General features: G+C 42.3%; 3 protein-coding genes, 1 long non-coding RNA gene and 1 other non-coding gene across 6 annotated transcripts; 2 read left to right on the top strand and 3 right to left on the bottom strand.

Moving 5' to 3' along the window:
- Window positions 1-20: 20 nt before the first annotated feature.
- LOC129358839 (uncharacterized) lies at window positions 21-2,904 on the top strand. 2 transcript variants are annotated; one of them, XR_008605845.1, is made up of 4 exons: window positions 21-89; window positions 390-553; window positions 1,567-1,639; window positions 2,515-2,904. It is a non-coding gene; the product is annotated as an uncharacterized LOC129358839 (long non-coding RNA). The 2 variants fall into 2 exon arrangements; XR_008605844.1 differs by having other exon boundaries at window positions 2,512-2,904.
- Window positions 1,341-1,416, top strand: LOC129359476 (small nucleolar RNA SNORA15). Its single transcript, XR_008605911.1, has one exon. It is a non-coding gene; the product is annotated as a small nucleolar RNA SNORA15 (small nucleolar RNA).
- On the bottom strand, window positions 2,886-10,385 carry LOC129358836 (phosphorylase b kinase gamma catalytic chain, skeletal muscle/heart isoform-like). Its single transcript, XM_055028030.1, has 10 exons — window positions 10,093-10,385; window positions 8,691-9,114; window positions 6,797-6,975; window positions 6,642-6,696; window positions 6,501-6,566; window positions 6,262-6,425; window positions 4,684-4,774; window positions 4,374-4,527; window positions 4,173-4,298; window positions 2,886-3,675 (listed from the first exon to the last, which is right to left on the bottom strand). Exons 2-10 carry the CDS (start codon window positions 8,771-8,773, stop codon window positions 3,409-3,411), a joined length of 1,185 nt encoding a protein of 394 aa, XP_054884005.1. The 5' UTR covers window positions 8,774-9,114; window positions 10,093-10,385; the 3' UTR covers window positions 2,886-3,408.
- A 171-nt stretch (window positions 10,386-10,556) lies between these two features.
- On the bottom strand, window positions 10,557-14,068 carry chchd2 (coiled-coil-helix-coiled-coil-helix domain containing 2). The gene is made up of 4 exons (XM_055027754.1): window positions 13,909-14,068; window positions 12,974-13,223; window positions 12,217-12,376; window positions 10,557-10,934 (listed from the first exon to the last, which is right to left on the bottom strand). The coding sequence occupies exons 1-4, from the start codon at window positions 13,956-13,958 to the stop codon at window positions 10,924-10,926; spliced, it is 471 nt and encodes a 156-aa protein (XP_054883729.1). The 5' UTR covers window positions 13,959-14,068; the 3' UTR covers window positions 10,557-10,923.
- Window positions 14,069-14,553: 485 nt separating this feature from the next.
- im:7138535 (uncharacterized protein LOC797998 homolog) lies at window positions 14,554-17,152 on the bottom strand. The gene is made up of 8 exons (XM_055028538.1): window positions 17,010-17,152; window positions 16,685-16,794; window positions 16,309-16,431; window positions 15,964-16,226; window positions 15,802-15,882; window positions 15,604-15,720; window positions 15,052-15,198; window positions 14,554-14,974 (listed from the first exon to the last, which is right to left on the bottom strand). Exons 1-8 carry the CDS (start codon window positions 17,051-17,053, stop codon window positions 14,819-14,821), a joined length of 1,041 nt encoding a protein of 346 aa, XP_054884513.1. The 5' UTR covers window positions 17,054-17,152; the 3' UTR covers window positions 14,554-14,818.
- Window positions 17,153-18,247: the final 1,095 nt, after the last annotated feature.

Below are 18,247 nucleotides of genomic sequence, written 5' to 3'. Positions count from 1 at the left end.
TGTTGTCGATTAGAACAACCTCAGAAGAAACGTTCTGAAGCACAGAAGAAGAAGAAGAAGAAAGATGCCGATGGGCCACGTCGGTTAAGGTGAGTAGGAAGTAGGGTTAGAGGTAAAACCTCGTGAAAATCAGGTATTGTTCAAAGACAGAGGGAAACACGAACAGATGGCTCGGCCTCATCCAGATCATTATAAGTATTTTAACTGCGTGGTACAGCTAAAATTCCTCATTTCTGGTGGGAATGCGGGCACGGGACGGGGCTCTTGACGGTTGGAAATGCATCATGGGGTGACGATAGCGTGTCTCCTGTGACTGTATGTGTTTATGGTGTTTACGGATCGGCAAATAGTCATAACGTTGCCGAGCATCATTTTCTCCTGTGATGCAGGAGGAGAGTGAAGCCGGTGGCCTGATGCCAGCCATCAGCCAGGCTACAACAGATGCTACAACAGATGCTACAGCACGTGAGGAGGGGGGAGCAGGCATATGGTTCTGGGTTGATGATGAGAGTCGATTCAAGTCCCATCTCTAAATGAAACCGGCTTGTAAATGGTATGCGCAGGTTTTGTTTTAAATAATCAGCTTTTCTGCTGTTAAACTGTACTAATGTCACGAACAGGAAAAAATGAAGCAGAAGTGCTGCCACATTGTCAGCATTAATGCCACAAAGAGGAGAGCGCGTTTGTGAAAAACGTGGACTGTGTTGTATTCTATAATCTACTTTAAGTTCAATTTTCTCCCAACAATTATAGCTGGTGTTGGTCGCGCGCCACGATTCAGGAGGCAGCACATGCGCACACGTGTTTTCCCAATACTGCCCTCGTGTGGCAGCAGTGGGAAACACCACAAGGGAGCGTCACAAAACGCATTTTGGAAGCTTTTGGTTGTTTTTTTCCGGCTTTTCCGCTAAGAATTTGTGCCTGCAGAACCTCACGTAATACGTACCTTAAGATAACTTCGTTTGTTTATGAACTGCCACTTCACCACGGGTGTCATGAACTTTACAAGACGATGCATGGTGAAACATATAGAATCCATTGAGTCCAAATTCATGTCGTATCAGTCTGATTTATTCCATTATAAAACAATAATAATCAAAAAATATTGGGTGTGAACAATGTGGCATCACTATGTTTTTAAGGTAGTGTAATGGTTTGCTAAACTGCTAGGATGGCTGTTCAAAGATCTTTTTGTATTTTTTTTTAAAGGATAGTCTAACATCCACGCACCAAGCATGCTTTGAGTGCTTTAGTTCTTTAATCTTGTTGAATTGTCACCACAGAACATGTTACTAGCCTCAGTGCGTTTAAAACCGCATGTTTATAGCATGTCTCTGGATGCATGGCCGAATTCTGTGTTACTTTGGATGTAGTAAATACAGTCAGACACCATGCTAAATTACCGCTCTCACAAACTGACGCGACAAGATCAGAGTGGTCATTGTGTCCCTCGTTCTTACGTCAGAGTGACGACACGTTGAAAACCTTGGATTTAAAATCTCTGTTTGTTTACTGACACAATCAGTGAGGCTTTCCCTACAGTCTGCTCTGCTTTTCATTCGTCAGAGCCCTGCAGCATTTGATTGAGCTGTGCCACACCCGGCGGCTGCTTCAACTGACCCGACCTCCTCGCAGGACGGTATGTTTTACCCTCGCCGTTAATGTTTTACCCTCGCCGTTAACGGTCACGCACGTCGCGCGATTATTCAGATCAGTGGAAAGAAAAGGTGACCCGTAGCGTGGCTGAATTCTGCTCCAGCTGGGCTCTGTGCTGGACACAGTCAGACACCATGCAACAGCCTCGTCTCATTTCTGCCAAAAAACAAAAATCACCTGGGCAACTGCTTTCCTCAGCTTTGTCTGGCTACGCAGGAATGAGTACAGTGATGTACTTGACGTTCATACAGAGCCCTGCATGGGGAGTTTTTTTTTCTTTTGCGTTCCCTTGCAATAATCTATTGATCAGTTATGCGACATAATTGAATACTGTAAGCCTTTCTTACGATGGCCCCTGTACTTTCTGCTTTGATATAAGATATGTCAGGTTTTTCCATGAATGTTAATACCTGTTTGTGAAATATCTGAAGTTTCATATATTTTCCTTTAGGATAGAAAGTCACCACAAACCTATGATATAAACAGAAACGTTCCATAAGTAGGAAAGAAATAAAGATTAATCTTAATCATTCAGTCTACAAACACAATCAAAACTGTTAGATGACTTATTACCCAGCAATAATAACTAAAATTACGATTTAATTTTATTTCTTTCCTACTTAGATATTTCACAAAGAGATATTAACATTCGTGGAAAAATCTCACATAACCGTATATTCAAGCAGAAAGTATGACGGTCACCGTCAGAAAGGCTCACAGTATTCAATTATGCCACATAACTGATCAGTAGATTATTGCAAGGGGACGCAAAAAAAAAAGTCCCCATGTCCTCTAGGGGGCTCCGTAGGTTCATGATAGGTTTTTAGACATTCATTTTCCTGCCATGTTTTCCAGCAGGGCGCCCAGTTTCCAAACGGGAAGAGACTCGACACTTTCATCTGTGGTAACTACACTTCACTGAAATGCTTTTATCCCCTCCTTTCTCTTTTGTTTTTTTTGGCTGTCACAAAGCAATTGTCTGTGGCATTATTATTTTTATTTAATTTTTTTTCCCCTCACACCAGTTAAAAACTACGCATTACATCTTGTTTCATGTAACACAATCACTTTTCACACCTGGACACAGCCAGACCACACACGAAGCTAAAAACAGACACAGCAGGGCCACCCCTGGACAGGAGCGAGGAAGACCCTGTGCCAGAAACAAGCCCTCTGTGACCTCTGGTGTTTCCTGTGACCCCTTCCCCCCACTCTGTCATAATAAACCTGTCACTGTGCTGAAACCAGCCCTGTCTGTGCTGCATTTGTGTCGTGGGAGAGATGCATAAAACACATCCAAAATATCTTCACCTCAAAGACGCAACCTTCAATTAACTGGAAGGTTTAATAAATAAGTTTATATTATGCAAATTAAGGTACACACTCATTAGAGCAATTGTCATTATATAATCTTTTTAGCATGTACAGTTCCAAATATACAACTTCACTGAAATTTCAGACATTTTGGGGAAAAACTAACTTTAGAAGTTAGTTTTTCTCACAGCAGGTGAACAAATAGTCTGACAAAAGAAGACTTGACTCAGCACCTTGCAGGCTGCGTTCACCTAAGTTAAGAACTTACTTTCCAGAACATTCTCTGCTCGTTCAAAACTGAAATTCAAAAGCCTATCTTGCACAGAAAGTTTTCGAAGCGCATCCTCCAAACGTTAACATTCAAAGAACACCCGAGTTGGGCTGTTTTTCAGTTTACCAGTTCAGGAGGAGAAGTGGTTCCCAGTCCTGCGGGCACATTTACCAGCCGTGTTGGCCCTGCTCATCCGCCTCGGCGGCGAGGGACAGCAGGACGATCTTCGGAGAGTTCTCGAAAAGCGCAGCTCTGTTCTGAGTTTGGCCTTTCTTGACCCAGTGGCCGTAGATCTTGAAGGCGCATGCGTCGATAAGTTTGCGGATGGGCTTGACGGCGTACGGGTCGCTCTTTATCACCTCCTTGGTGACGGGTTTGGCGCGGCGGTAGTGGCAGTAGATGCGCATCGTGGCGAGCACAGTCATGCAGATGACCTGATGGAGAAACATAAAATAGCCACAAAAAAAGATCTTACCTCTGGGCTTTCCAGAGAAGATTTTACACAAAGCAATAGGATGAAACATTTTACAGGGGGATCTACTACTTATTTAACTGTGACGTGCAAATCAATCTTTGTACAGTAAGAATTGGAAATATTGTGGGTATTTTCAGTATTTCTTTACACTTCAGAATAAATCAAATTAAGTCTGTGGATTTTATTGTTGGCGTGATTTACACCCTTAGGGAAGGGATTAAATTCTGTGAATAAAGTGTATAACTAATGAGAACAGACGAGGAGATCATTCAGATGAAAAACAAATCTCAAAAATCTTCCAGTCCACAAGTTCATAAAATAGTTTGTTAAGGTAACCATTACCTCAGCATCTGTTTAATTTTAGCCTGTGGATCAATTCTCTCGAATCGGGCAAACTCTTCAAATGCTGGCAAACTATTTGGATTCCATTTGTCTGGAAATGTGACGTTTCCTTACCTTGAACCGCCTGTACGGACTGAACTGTCGCACCTCGTTCACCACATACTGGGAGAAAAACGTGTGGCTCAGAGCATCTGAAGCAGTGAACCGCTGCCTTGGATCCACCACCAGCATCCGGGAGATCTGAGCAAAGAGCGCCACGCCGCTTTCAGATTTTTAAAAGCTTATTGCAGGCAAAGACGAGCAAAGCAGACCTACCAGGTCTTTGACTGTGTCGGAGCGATCCTCCCACTCTGGAGACGAGAAGTCATAGCTCCCTGCTAAAATCATCCGCAGCATCAGCATCTGTTTCCTGTGCCAGAAAGGCGGAGAGCCGGCCAGCAGCGTGTACATGATCACACCAGCGCTCCATCTGTAAGCACAAACGCCAACGACGGGCGAATCTGAGACCTGGTTGAGCAGAAGCTATAGATCAGCTGTCTTAACCGAAGCTTCAATAACAGCATCAACAGAACAGAGACGGACGTGGCTCAGACCCTGGTGACTCACAGGTCAACAGGTGACTCACAGGTCAACAGCTGTACCGTATCCTTGGTGTCCTGCGTCCATGGAGCACTCGATGATCTCAGGAGCCAGGTAACCAGGCGTCCCACACACCTCTGCAATAATCACACGTTCAAACAGACGGAAACTTTTAAAAAATTGAGCACACTTCTTTCTGCTTTTTAAATACACTGCACTCTGCATCCGCAAGTATGTGTGCCGGTGAACGGGAGTCTTAAATGTTTAATAAAAGAAGTGCCCTCGTTTCAGAGCTGGGTAAAATGAACTGAATAATACCTGCTGTAGGAATTGAAGAGCAGTTGAAATCAGATACATTGTACAAAAAGACATGACCTTGTTCGCCCCCACGTCGACTTAAAATCAACATTTTGTGTTGATTTTATTTCCTAAATGCGGAAACTAGATTTGTTTAAACTTTTTCTTACAAAGTCACTCCTTCAAATAAATTTTTTTTAACTTAAACTATTTTTTGGCCCGTTGCTCCTGGTTTTACTGAATCGGTTTTGTATATTGCTCTGCTCAAACACACTTTCTCATCCTTATACAAGGAAACTGTCTAAATAAACTGCCTTTAATGGAGGTGGATAATTACTGGGTTCCTTAACCCAGTAATTATATCTTCTCATTATAATGAGAAGACTGATATATTTCAGCGCATATATTGTCCACCAACAATCTTATAAGCCTGATATTTATGGACTTCAAATGAGGGTAAAACATGTCATGTAAAACTTTACTTCCTATTATGATTGTAAATGTGACTAAACAATAAATAAATGTGACTAATAAAAAAAAAAATCCTTTCCAGGTAAATAAATAAGTTCCCAGTTATTAGTCATTATGCTCTTGTCTCAGCATTATTAACATTTTCATAATTGTATGATCAGTGATGACTGACCAATAATATTACCATCCTTTGAGTTATAAATATATATTGGTGATACATTTAGTGGGCGGTAGAGAACGTCTGCTGAGCCTCTAAATAGATTTGTTTTTGCAGTTCACCACTTGCATTATTTTGCATCAGCTTTACAAATGTATATGGGCAAAAAAAAGCATCTGCGGTTTTCTCTTACATTTTTGGATTTGAGAATGTGCCAGAACTCAAAAGTCAGGTTTAAGTCTTGACACTTTTCAGAGCGCGCTTTAGAGACGACGAGTCTCCACCCAAACCATTTACGCCCCGCAGCAGAGGAGCAGTTCATCAGAAACCTCCCTTGCCAGCTCCTGCTCCTAATGATCTTAAGCTTTCTGAGAAGTCTATTTAGAAAGCTCAGCGTACCGCGACCCTCTGCGGCGGTACGCGCTGTCCTGTGCTGTTCATAGCAGGAAGCACACTTTGCAACCAGATCCAGATTCACGCCCCCCGACCACCAACTGCTGCTGCGCTGACCAGCACACAGTGCAGGCAGCAAAGACAGCCAGAGCAGGAAGTGACACTGTCACTATTGTTGAACTCTGAGTCAAAGCTTGGAGCTGTCACTATGTCTGTTTTAAAAGGATTTATGTGCAGTAACTCAAAAGGTCATTTTGACGAGACGTCTGAGGTTTAAGTCGGTCCCTGTAGAAACCGCTCACTCACCTTTCAGCGTCTGTCCTGGCTGGATCTGCACAGCGAAGCCAAAATCTGTGAGTTTGATGTTCATATTGTCATCCAGCAGGATGTTCTCGGGTTTAAGGTCCCGATGGACGATGTTCTGGCCGTGAAGGAACTGGAGCACCTCCAGCAAAGCACGCATAATCTTTCTAACAGGAGAAACGCGTTAAGTCGTAAAATGTCTTCAAAAACATCACAATAACTAAGAAAACTCGCTTCCTGACCTGGCTTCTTTCTCTGTCAAGGTTACTTTCTCTGTGAGGTAGTCAAAAAGTTCCCCTTTCTTCATCCTGAGGGAAAGAGAATGAGACACTGGAGATGCTGCGGCCCATCTGATGTGTTAACCCGTCAATCCTGACACTTACAGGTCAAAAACCAGGAAAAAGAAGGCTTTGGACTCATAGCAGTCTTTCAGCTGTACTGGAGATGAGAATTCAGTTCATCAGTGGATCAGCTAAATGTCATCGGACAAAGGTCAAAAAAATCAAAAATCTTTCCAGGAATAAGAAAAAGTGCTTACTGATGTTTTCCTGCCCGCAAACTTTCCTAAGGATGTCGATCTCCTTCACTGTCGCTTCCCGGATCTCCTCGATCTCCTGCGGAGTCATTTTGTCAGACGGGGTGATATCAATGATCTTGACGGCATATTCCTGGTCCGTGCGCTTGTCCACGCAGCGACGGACCACACTGCTCACTCCCCTGTCGAACGAAGAGAGGAAACATCGACTTGTGTGGGAACTTGACCGATATCTGAGCAGAAACTTCTCACATCTGTTCACTTCAGTTGGAACTCCGGTTTCATACGATAATTTAGGCTCTTGTCCGCCTTTGAGCATTCATTTGCACACACAAATGAATTGAAACTGTAGTAGTATTCTGATTAAATTGATTCTATTCAACGGTTGAGTCTCAAGAGTTGGACCTGCTGAAACTAAACCCCGACTGTCAATGAACAGAATGTCCTCACTACCAGCGACCTGCTGACCTGTATGTGAGAAATGCATTGGAGTTATGTAATGACCCGGCATGACTGCCATCGCCGAAACCCTCTTAGAGCTGAAACCTTTGTCCACAACACGCCGAAGTCAATGAATGCTGCCTCCTGCACGCCGAGTCTTGCGTAACGTCTGACAGGCGGCGGGAATGACAATGAGCAACTCTGGGTTTCGTGGCAATTCACCAGAAACTCATGCACAGCCACAAACTTAAAAAGTGCGAAGGAAACAAAAAGAAAGGGATCCATGGCCAAATAAAAACCTGAAAAGAGGGGTGTGCATGCAGTGATCTAAAAGAAACAAGCAAAAAAAAAAAAAAAAAACTATTCACACCCTGAGAAATTTTCTACACATTGTGTTTTTGCTTTTTTTTTTCCCTGCACCTACATGTTTTTAACGCTCAAACAAGTTAGATAGTCAAACACAGATAAGGTTAAAACAAAATGCAGTTTTCAAATTATGCTTTAAGTTATTAGATCTGAACTGGTCTTCCTCTAAAATATAATTTACCTTCCTGTTAAATTAGTATAAATCTTTGATCAATAGTAATTTTGGCTCAATAATGCACTAATGCAAGCCTACAAAGAGATAAACTCACTCTCTGGGCAAGAAGTGTGGAAAACGCTCTGTAAATTTAATATTTGTGGAAAATTAATCTGAAGAATGCCATTGTTGAACTGAGCCTTTTTGCTGTAGAGGAAACGGCATGACTCTCGTCAAATAAGTCCAAAACTAAACTTTTCAGATTAACTGTAAAACACTACATGTTTGTTTTGCAGTCAGTGACACCCTGAACTCACCTGAACTCACCTGAACTCACCTGAACTCACCTGAACTCACCTTCCTCATTATGAAACACTGTGCTGGCAGCATCATGCTATGGTGATGCATATGCCTATAATGCACACATACTCAGTTACATGCATCATTGCACGTCCTGCAGATCTGTTCAAAATGACTGAATAGTCTGTACAGCTTGCACCCGAGTTTGATGGAGTCCAACTAATGACCTGCGTTTTTGACTGAGGTGTGTTGAAGCAGAGACAAATAAAAGTTGTAGGCCATCAGGCGGCAAGGACTCCAAGGAGATCCTTGGCTTAGTTCACAGCGTATTTATATGGACTGACATTCACAAAGTCCAGCCTTCAAGCTAACTCAGTCTGTTGAGAACCTATTTTTGAATCCCTGTATTTATCATATTAAATCTTAATATGGTGCATGAGGTGAAATGTACTGCTAACTATACTTTACGGCTCCTGAGAAGAGCAGGATAAATGTTTCCAGGCAAACGGTGTGATTGTAGCAACCCAAATAAGGATGGAAAAGACAATTTTACCTTATGAGTCTTTAAAAAAAAAAAAAGAAAACACAACAAAGTCCCTGAAGGGCAGAACGTGTCTGAACCTATGTCTCACATACCTGCCCAGAATCTCCTTGGGGTCGTACTTGTCGTAGAACTCCTTGGCTCCCACCCAGTCCGGGATCTCCTCCTCTTTGGTCATGGTGGAGCAACGCTGGTTCACTTCCAAATGTGTGTACAGCTGTTTTTTCCTCTTATAGCTCACAGCAGGAAACACACAACGCTCAAAACAACACTGGCACAACGCAGGCGGTTCTCAAGTTGATCTGAGTGTCAGAGGACTTTTAACGAGTAATTCCTAGGGCTGGACAACATATACAGGGACAAGGAGGTAGGCAAAGGAAGTGCTTTAGTCTCTAAGCCTTAGTAAGGTTGGTGGCATCAACTCACTCGCTGTCCGGTCACTAGGCAACAACTTGTTGAGCAACACACACTCGTGGCTTGGCTTTGCCACCTTAACTGCTGCAGACCTGCACACCTGTCCTGTGGATAAAACAGAAAAGATCCATAATTATCTATAAGGCTGATATTAAATATATGTCGTGAGATGTTTTTCAGTCATATCGTCCATCTCTAGCAATTCATTACTTCCTGTTTCTGTGATGGACTGACCATCTGTCCAGGGTGCTCACTTCTCGTCCTTTAAGATTAAATAGGCATGTAGTGGCTGTGGTGGGTCAGTGACTTCCTATTTCCTTTGCTATAAATGTGACAAGCACGGCCTGATTTTCTTTGCTACTCTTCTAAATAGGAAAGGATTGAGAGTATTTCAATCAAGCCCAGAGACTGGATGCTAAAGGGGGACTTTGGAGGAGGTCAGCAAGTTTCCTTAACCACTAGATGCTGTCTACAAGCCAGGGATAGGATTTAATTGTCCTACTCTCACTTATAAACATAGGGAGTTTGCTAAATGAGGAAAGGATTTGCTGTACAACTGCATGCAGTAGTCGGATGATACCAAGGGTGAGACTTTAGGATGCAAGCACTCCAAAATGGGACTGGCACAAAAACAAGGGCTTGATGAAAATGCATTTAATCAAAGGACATTTAGATACAGATCTCTTTCTTCCAGAAAACTGGAAATGGGCCATCATCAGTTGTTCAGAAGCAGGATACTCTGAACAAACAATTCATGGTCAAATAAAGACAGCAATGATTCACCAAAACCATTTTTCCTCCCTGGCCATATCTGTCCTCAGATCTAAATCCTTCAGAAAGATGGAGGGTGAGCTGATAAAAACTTGGGACTCACGAATCCAGACGAGTGACTGTGACCAGGAAAGTCAGATGTCATTCTTTGATAATACATACAAAGTAATATTTTTGCCCATTGAATTAAAGCACTTCAAATGAAAAGCTGTTCTTGATTTTTCATTGCGTGATTACGCTTCTCTTTAAAATCAGATCCTTTTAGTATCTTCATTTATCCATCTCCAGTAAAGCCAAACTTTGCTTACTCACCGCGTCTTTCAGCTGCTCCAGAGGAACTCTGTGCTCAAACTGGACGTCCTTCCACAAAGCGTAAAATCAGTCACAAAGAAATCCAGTCAGACCCCAGCGCTACGGAATAGGATTGCTGGTCCCATGTTATAAAGGTTGAGCTTTAATGTCAAATGCCAAAAATAAATGGGTTCTTCCGTAGCAGCAGCAGCAGCAGCAGCTCAGCACATGCACACAGTAGAGATCCCCAAACTCACACCCAGCAGCTTCTTCTCCCACAGCTGTGGACACTTTGAATCACTTCCCATGTTCAGTTTGTGGTCTGCACTGAGATTAGAGTGAAGTGACAGGTGCTGCAGCCCTGAGGTATCCCTGCTTTGAAGCTCCTAAATCTAATTGAAGAGTGTGACAGATAAGAATAGAAACATTTCAGCGTAGTGTAATGTAGTCTGACTGAGGAGGCAGTGAAATAAAACACAGCGACATTATCATCCAAGAGCTTTATTCGTTTTCTTGTTACAACCAAACCATTAAGATGAGAACGAGGAGCTTTATTCTACATATCCGGCGTTATTTGAGATTTTATAATGAAAGCACTGCTAATGAAAAGCCCTGTTCAAATTACACTCAACACAAAAAATGACACCAAAATATATAAACACTATTTATAAGACTATCATTACAAACTCTGCAGCAGTGTTCTCACAGCAAAGTAATGTTGCCCAAAGTCAATTATTTGAATAAAGCATGTTTATTGATTGATTTATTGATCCCTTATAGATTACACCCCACTAGAATCCGATGAGCAGACATGTGATTTCAAATCTGCAGGACTTTGTCTTTGTCTCCATCTCAAGAAAAACCTAAAGAGAAAGAGAAAAGTTCAATGAGAGGTGTGTTCTACTGTGTCAATAATAACAGCAAATATTCTTCTACACATTATGGGAAATACAATAAGCATTTAGGAACCACTCAGAATACCGGGAATGAGGCTTAAAAAGTCACACTACTCCCCCTGGTGGTTATATTGAGTAATGCAGTCAATACTGCACAGTCATCCCCAGTCCTATTTTACTTTCTCAAACTTCTCTTCTCATTTTCTTTTCCCCCCATCAAAAAACAAAAAACAACAAAAGATGCATTTTTAATTACTGCACAATCTCAAAGTAAACTTCTAATGTGACAATTGTGCAACAAACTTTGCAGGTGTTCAGTGTTGTATTCAATCATTTTAATGAAAAGTTGAGTGGAAGCTAAAGGTTTGAATAAAAACTTTATTCCTGTATAAAAGCAACAGAAACACTGGTAGCAGAGGTTTTTGAAGCAAAGCAGTTTAAAGAGTTTGGAGGCGATTCATAAGATCTGGACTGTGGCCGGACTCAGAGCTTCAAGCGCCACCAAACACATATGCAAAGTAGAACTGTCACGTTCTTCGTATTAAAGTCACTTCTAAACTACAGCCAATATCAGAAGCGCCTTAATTAGACTAAGGAGATAAAGGATTGAGTCTCCAGAGACAGAAATAGGATATCTGGAAGAAAATAATAAGAGCACCTCATGCTTCCCTCTGTCAAGCTTTGAAGAGATGCTGATTTCTTTTTTCAAGAGGACTTGAGAAAAGAAATCACTAAAAGCATCTGAACATTCAAACTACTAAAAGCATCTGACCATTGGGTTTTGATTGGTCAACATTGTTGGGGTGACCTCAAACTGTCAAGAGGAAGATGAATGACAACTAAAAGTTAACCACGCAGAAGAGCTGAAGGTCACATAAAAGCAACCTGGACTTCCTCAACACCTCAGCAGAACTTCATGCCACCCTGCATTATACATGCAAAAGGAACCTAAACCAGTTTCAGCCTGTACGTCCAGTACACAATGTATTAAAATTTGATTTCCGAATCTCACGCAGGAGGAAAAGGAAAAGCAGGAGGCTTGGATTTTATTGAAGAATCTAATTTTATTTTAAATATATCATATAAAAGCATTTAGCATTGAAATTATGCACCGGTAAGGAGATGAAACTTGAAATTGACCGGTTTAAAAAAAATAGAAGTTAAAAAATGATAAAGCTACATGGCAAACAGATTCAGATGTAACCAGAATTTGTTTTATTTATTGTATTTTTTGCATATGTACACTTACCACTAGCAGACCTGCACTGTTTGAGTACCTCGCTGAATCCCTCACAGAGCTTCAGGTCACTCTGGTTCTGAGCACATTCCAGGAACTGCTTGAGTTCGTAGGAGCAGACCTCCTGCTGCTGCTGCTGCTGCTGCTGGCCTGCTTGCTGCTGGTACGGCTCCTATGGACAGAAACCACATGAAGATGTCTCTGACAGATCCACTGAATATGTAGAAAGCAACTTTTTGTATCTGCAGTTCCTCCCAGAGATATAATTCTTACAGTACAAAGTGTAAAACAGAAGTCAGGCTTACATGTGTTCCACTTAACATGTTTATCTCATTACAAGCAATACTTCCAGGCTGCATTTAATATATTTTCCTGTTTCTGTTGTCAACTGTGCTTCTTTTTCTTTTAATTTTGCTTCTGCATTCACCTTTACACTTCATGTTTTGTTATTTGCACTTACATATTTTAGCTTTTAAACATTTCTATACATATAAATGCAAAGAAGTTTAATTCTGGTGTATGAACTCGACTGCTCGATTTGAACTGACTCCACTGTTTTCAGGTTGGACTCTTTAAAGAGGTCATTCTTGCTCAAAGTACTGAATCTTTATCGTCTCTTTACCGATCCAAACAAGAGCTTTAGCTGTCATGTGCACTTCATCAGCACTCTTTACTGGACCTGTGATTAAAGTCCTGCCAGCTGTCTGGTAAACAAAATAATCTTCTCTAACACAATCCTGGTCTTCCAGCAGGCTGTTCGTCGATTTACCTGGTACGTGACGTCAGGACTGGCAGCCTCAGAGCGTCCTCCGCCAAAGGCTCCGGTCATGGCGTGGCCGATGGTGTGTCCCACGGCAGAGCCCACCGCCACACCGGCGGCTGTCGATGCCATCTGTGCGAACAAACCTGGCTGTCTGGGCGCTGCGGCCGGAGCGCCCACTGCAGACGGAGCGGCCTGCATGGGGACAGGCGCGTGAGATGGTGCACTAGCCATTGGTGGAGGTGATGGTGGTGCCCGGCTGTGGAAAGCAAAGTTCAGTTTAAGAGGTCAATTAACAAGAGGCCAAACTTAATAGTGCAAAACTTTTTTTTTTTCTAGCAATGTTAAAAGTTAAATCTGCACCACTGTGGAGTAATAAACTAATATTAAATATGGGGTTTAATAATACAGGGGCCAATTCAGAAATTGTTTTTCCCATTTGGAAAAAAAAAACAATTTACAAACTACACAACAGCGCAGCCTGGTGTGTAAGGTCACTGACTTGGAAGTTTATTCAACTGTTTATATCCAAAACAATGTTACCTCAGTTTCAGATACAACCAGTATCTTGGGTGAAATGTCTATATGCGTTTATATTCCAAGTATAAACCTTATTTAAGTATAGAATACAAACTGGGAGAGAATACAGCTGCTTTGCTGGTTTAAATGGAAATGTTCTTTGCTGTAATAAGACATTTTAGCGCAGTGTGACCTTCAGGCGATGACGTCTGGAACAACGTCTCTGGTTAAAACATATAAATACCCAAATGTCGCTTTATATCACTGACAGCAGTAAATCTCATCAAGGTTCCTGGCTCAGTCTCTGTCTGACACTCGACACTGTTACCGTTACCTCAATGTTAGCATGCGGGCTAACTGCTAACTCGCGCCCCACATTCAGACGGTTTCAACAACTTCTGACAACAACACATGTATATCGTCACCTGGCGGGAGGGCTCATCCTGGCGGGCCGGCTTCTGCTTCCTCGGGGCATTTTCAGTAGCTAGGTTTGTTTCACTGTCACCGTGAGAAAAGACCGACGCAACTCTGAGCAGCAACGACACGCGCTCGCAGTTTTATCTCGACCTTTAGTTAATCCGGAACTTTCCATGTGTTACATCAGCTATCCTCCGGGTGACTTCCGGTGCCTCAAAAACAATTGTATAACTCACAAATGATAAGTTAATGGCTTGGAAGGACTATTTGGGTCTCATTTTATTTGTTTTATAAGTATCCTTCGACAAACGCGTAAACTTTCAAACACTTTGAAGAGGGTTATTTTATCTATAACATGCAGGAACCTTTGTTGGTCAGAAAATTTGACAAAATAGGGCAAAGAGAATTTAAGGTCAAGTAAAGGTGGACTGATATGGGTTGGTAAAGGATGAAGCTGGTGCCAATATTTCATAGCAGTTAATCCTCAATACACCAGGGTGGATATTACTATTAACTAATCCTGTGAAATGGGACCAATAATCACCATAGTTCCAATATTTTGGAAAAACAGAAGTAGAAACAGTATCAAGACAGGTTAAAAATAGTTGATATGTTGGAAACACGAGAACGAGTCACAGAAACAACAAAACTAATCTGTTTTCAAGTTTATTCTTAAACTCATCTGCAAATATGGAAAACCAACAGATAAAGAAGATATGGCTTATTTATCTCTCAAAGGAAAAAAATCTTACAGAAATATCTGATCATAAACCAGAACATGTAATAATTATACACTTTACAGTACTTCAGAAATGTACTCAATGATGTATGTACAAAATTATGAATAATTAAAAAATTATTAACTCATAGCTCACAAAAAAGAAAAATCATACTATCAAATAACACCTAAAAAGAGGGCTACTCCTTTTTCCCTTTCTTTTTCCGGTAGTTATGTTGGTGTCCACCTCCTCTTCTTCCTCTGTTTCCTTGTGTTCTTCGTTCTCCCCATGTTGGCATAGGAGGCTCAATCTCCCCAGGCCGGCCTCCCCTGTCTGGGACGCTGCCCATTAACATCTAGTGAGAATAACATCAGATGTTAAACAAAATAAATAAAGATGGTTTCACCTATGAAAATATGTCCACAGCTCCACCTTGTAGACGGCGGTGCTCTTCCCAGCTTTTATTGGTTCAATGAAGGACTGATCTTCTCTGGTAGCCAGCAGGAGTGATGGAGACACTTGGGAGGATCCAGTGAGGGACACCAGAGATGGCACCGAGTCCAGAGCAGCTCTGCGCTCCTGCAAACAAATAGCTATTAAACCAGGGAAGTTTATGTCTACGCATCTCTAGTGAGATCATTAATTAAAGCTAACATGTTTTAGACGTGTTCAGGTGGTAGAGAGTAATCCAATAGTTTGAGACATTTGGAGCCCATTCCCAGGAAGAAATGGTATGTCAGGCTTGATGTGCCACCTTTAGCTCCAATTCAGGCCTTGTGACTTTCCTCCACACTTTTAAATGGCTGCAGTTACCCAACACACTTTTTCCTTCCACTTAGCTTTCCACTCTTACGCTTAGATACAGTTTGTTGTCTAATAAGCTCACACGAAAAATCTAAACTCTTAATCAAAAACTGAAGGATCCACTTTCATCTCAGCTTAGTTGAGTTTGAGTTCATTGACAGAAAGGATTTGCCACAATACCTTTTGTTTCTCTCCCCACGCAAATGACTCGAGTGTGACCTGAAAGCGTTTTATCATCATCTGTCGCCGACACTGATAATCCACAGTCAGAGTCTGATTGATCTTCTGCAGCTGCATCTGAAAGGAACAAAAGAAAAATGCTTAAAATATTATTGACGCAAAGTTTCACATGACAGACAAACATTCATGTGAACTTACCCACTGCTCTGAGGTGAGGCTGGTTTTCAGGAGAGGGTTTGTCATATCTCCACCTGCTAGCTGGACAAGCCTCGACTTCACCTGAATTTAAAAAGCAATTCTTAAGCTTTCAGGACTTTTCAGTGCGGATAAAGTTTATTAATGTCCTGCTGTTGGGCTCACCTCATTCTCCACATCTTCAAATTGAGAAGAGGCATCTAAACCGAGCGCACGCATCAGTAGGATGTACTCCGCCTGCATCTCTGCCTTCACTCTCTCTGTGTCTGCAGCATCTCCGTCTTTGCGTTCTTCACACAAATCATCGCAGCTGTAGTGTTCAACTCTCTGCTCTTTCACATGTTCCTCTTCTCTGGTCAAACTCTCTTTGGGATGCAGCTCCTTCTCCTTGATTACATGAGTCGCAAGCAACTCTGACACAAGGAAGTCTGCAGATTCACAGAATAAAAGGTGCGATTTCCAAAATGTTTAGAGTATATGTTGTCCATAAGACGGTGAGCAGTTCCTCACCGGTGATCCTGTTGAGGGCAGATGGCTCCAGCACATCAGTCATATCAGCGAGGGGAGAAAACATGTTTGACATCAAATTTCTCAACTCTTCCACCAACAAGACGTCACCTGCTCCCCTCAGGTCTGAAAGCAACAAACCAAGGACAGTTTAGCAAAATGGTTGATTCTCCTGCTTCCACGTTTGTTCGTGTTTTTAAGATTATGTCTTCCAACGAAAAGACTACTCTCTGACACGCTATTCTTTTTCAATCACGTTGCAGTCAGACACTACTTGTTTATCTGATTTTAAACCAACCATTGGAAATGTTACGTTAGCAATTATGAACTAACAATGAGCTGAACACCAAGTGACCGCACGGAGGAGCTGTGGCCTCACCTGTCAGCTCCGGACACAGAGTCCTGAGCTCCGCGGACAACCAGTTGAGCAGCGGACAGGGCAGCTCATCGCAGCCGCACCGCCGGAGGCAGCGGCCGTCTCTCGGGTACCTGCACAGGAAGTGACAGGTGACGTCAGGGAAGACGGCCAACCGCTTCCACCATGCGTCGTCAAGTCCCGACTCAGTAACTTGAGAAATGTGAAGTCATGCATCACAGCTAGCTCTTAAGCTAACCCGAAGCTTTTACTTCCTTAATCGAGTTACCATATTGACCAGATTAAGCCGGGTCGTGGCGCAAGAAAAGTTCGAGTAATTATTTCTCACCCCAGAGATAAAACAGCTGAAACTGTCTGCACGCTCCTCTCCATTCCCACCGTGGAAAGTAAACGACAAATCTACAGCAGTTTCTATCAGTTTGCTCGACTCGCAGGTGAAAGTTTGGGCGTGTTTACACAGCCTGGTTTCCGTTGGATGTCCTGCTCCCTTTGTATCGCCCTCTGCTGGCCGGGGGAGGCATAGACAGAACACAACATCTCAACAGGAAAAAGACCCAATTAATTTGATATTTATTTAGACAAACAAGGGGGAAATTATGCAGCCTGTTCTTGTCTCGTTTTCGTCATCGGCCCTCTTTATGACGGCGAGTTTTTATCCTGTTTGAAGGTTTAACAACAATAACAAACTGAAAGAAAAGTATCACTATTGATTATTAGTCCATTTACTAACTGTGAGTATGATTCATTTCTTAAATGAATGAATCATTCTTTTATAGGAAGGAGAGCTAAATATAACTTTCTTTCCAACTTATATTATGCAGGAGAGATGACCTCATACTTTAAGTGTGACTTAGCTAAAATTATGATCCCAAGTCAAATAGTTTTTCTGACCTAGTAAATGATGACATAAATCCTCCCCAAATCAGTTGAACAGGCTCTGTAAAGACTTTAATTAGTCTTTAATTAGTCTTTACGACCCAGTGCTCTTTCACCGCTGCGTCATGTGTTGCTGATAGCGTGGAGCTGGCCGAGTGCCTGGTGTCACAGAGCGTGACTTGACGAGGGTGCCATTATCACCTCCCTCTGAGGATTTTATGGTTGTCAGATTTGCTTCAAGGCCATATTTCCTGCCTCCTTCTGCACTTTGTCGCCGCAGATAATCTGGAGAATATGTAGAACTGGTCTTATCGGTCTGACCTGAAAGAAGGAGCCGTTTTGTACAAGTAGTTCACGTTTATTATTCAGTCAGACGGCTCCTTCTCCTTCTCATGTCTGGCTGTATGCGCACATGTATGAACCCAAGGGCTTTATTAGCTTTGCCTGCATGTATTGTTAAGCCCTGCAGGATTTCACAGCAGGCGTTCTGTTAAAGAGCCCGTCACACTGGTGGCACATCAACAGGAACAAAGGAGACAATAGCGAGCGCTGACGTACAGTCCCTCCATGTTTGCTGGTGCCATATGTACAGAAGCTGTGGCTTCGCTGACTATGAGGCTCTGCCATGCGTCAGGATGCTTTGTCTCTTATTCCCCAGACACTGGTTCCTGCTCCAGGAAAGCTTACGGA

Source organism: Poeciliopsis prolifica, unplaced genomic scaffold, assembly GCF_027474105.1.
Source record: "Poeciliopsis prolifica strain line A6 unplaced genomic scaffold, Auburn_PproV2 SCAFFOLD004, whole genome shotgun sequence".
Taxonomy (NCBI): domain Eukaryota; kingdom Metazoa; phylum Chordata; class Actinopteri; order Cyprinodontiformes; family Poeciliidae; genus Poeciliopsis; species Poeciliopsis prolifica.
Note: the sequence above shows the minus strand (reverse complement) of the source record. Positions and strands in the feature narration are given on the sequence as shown.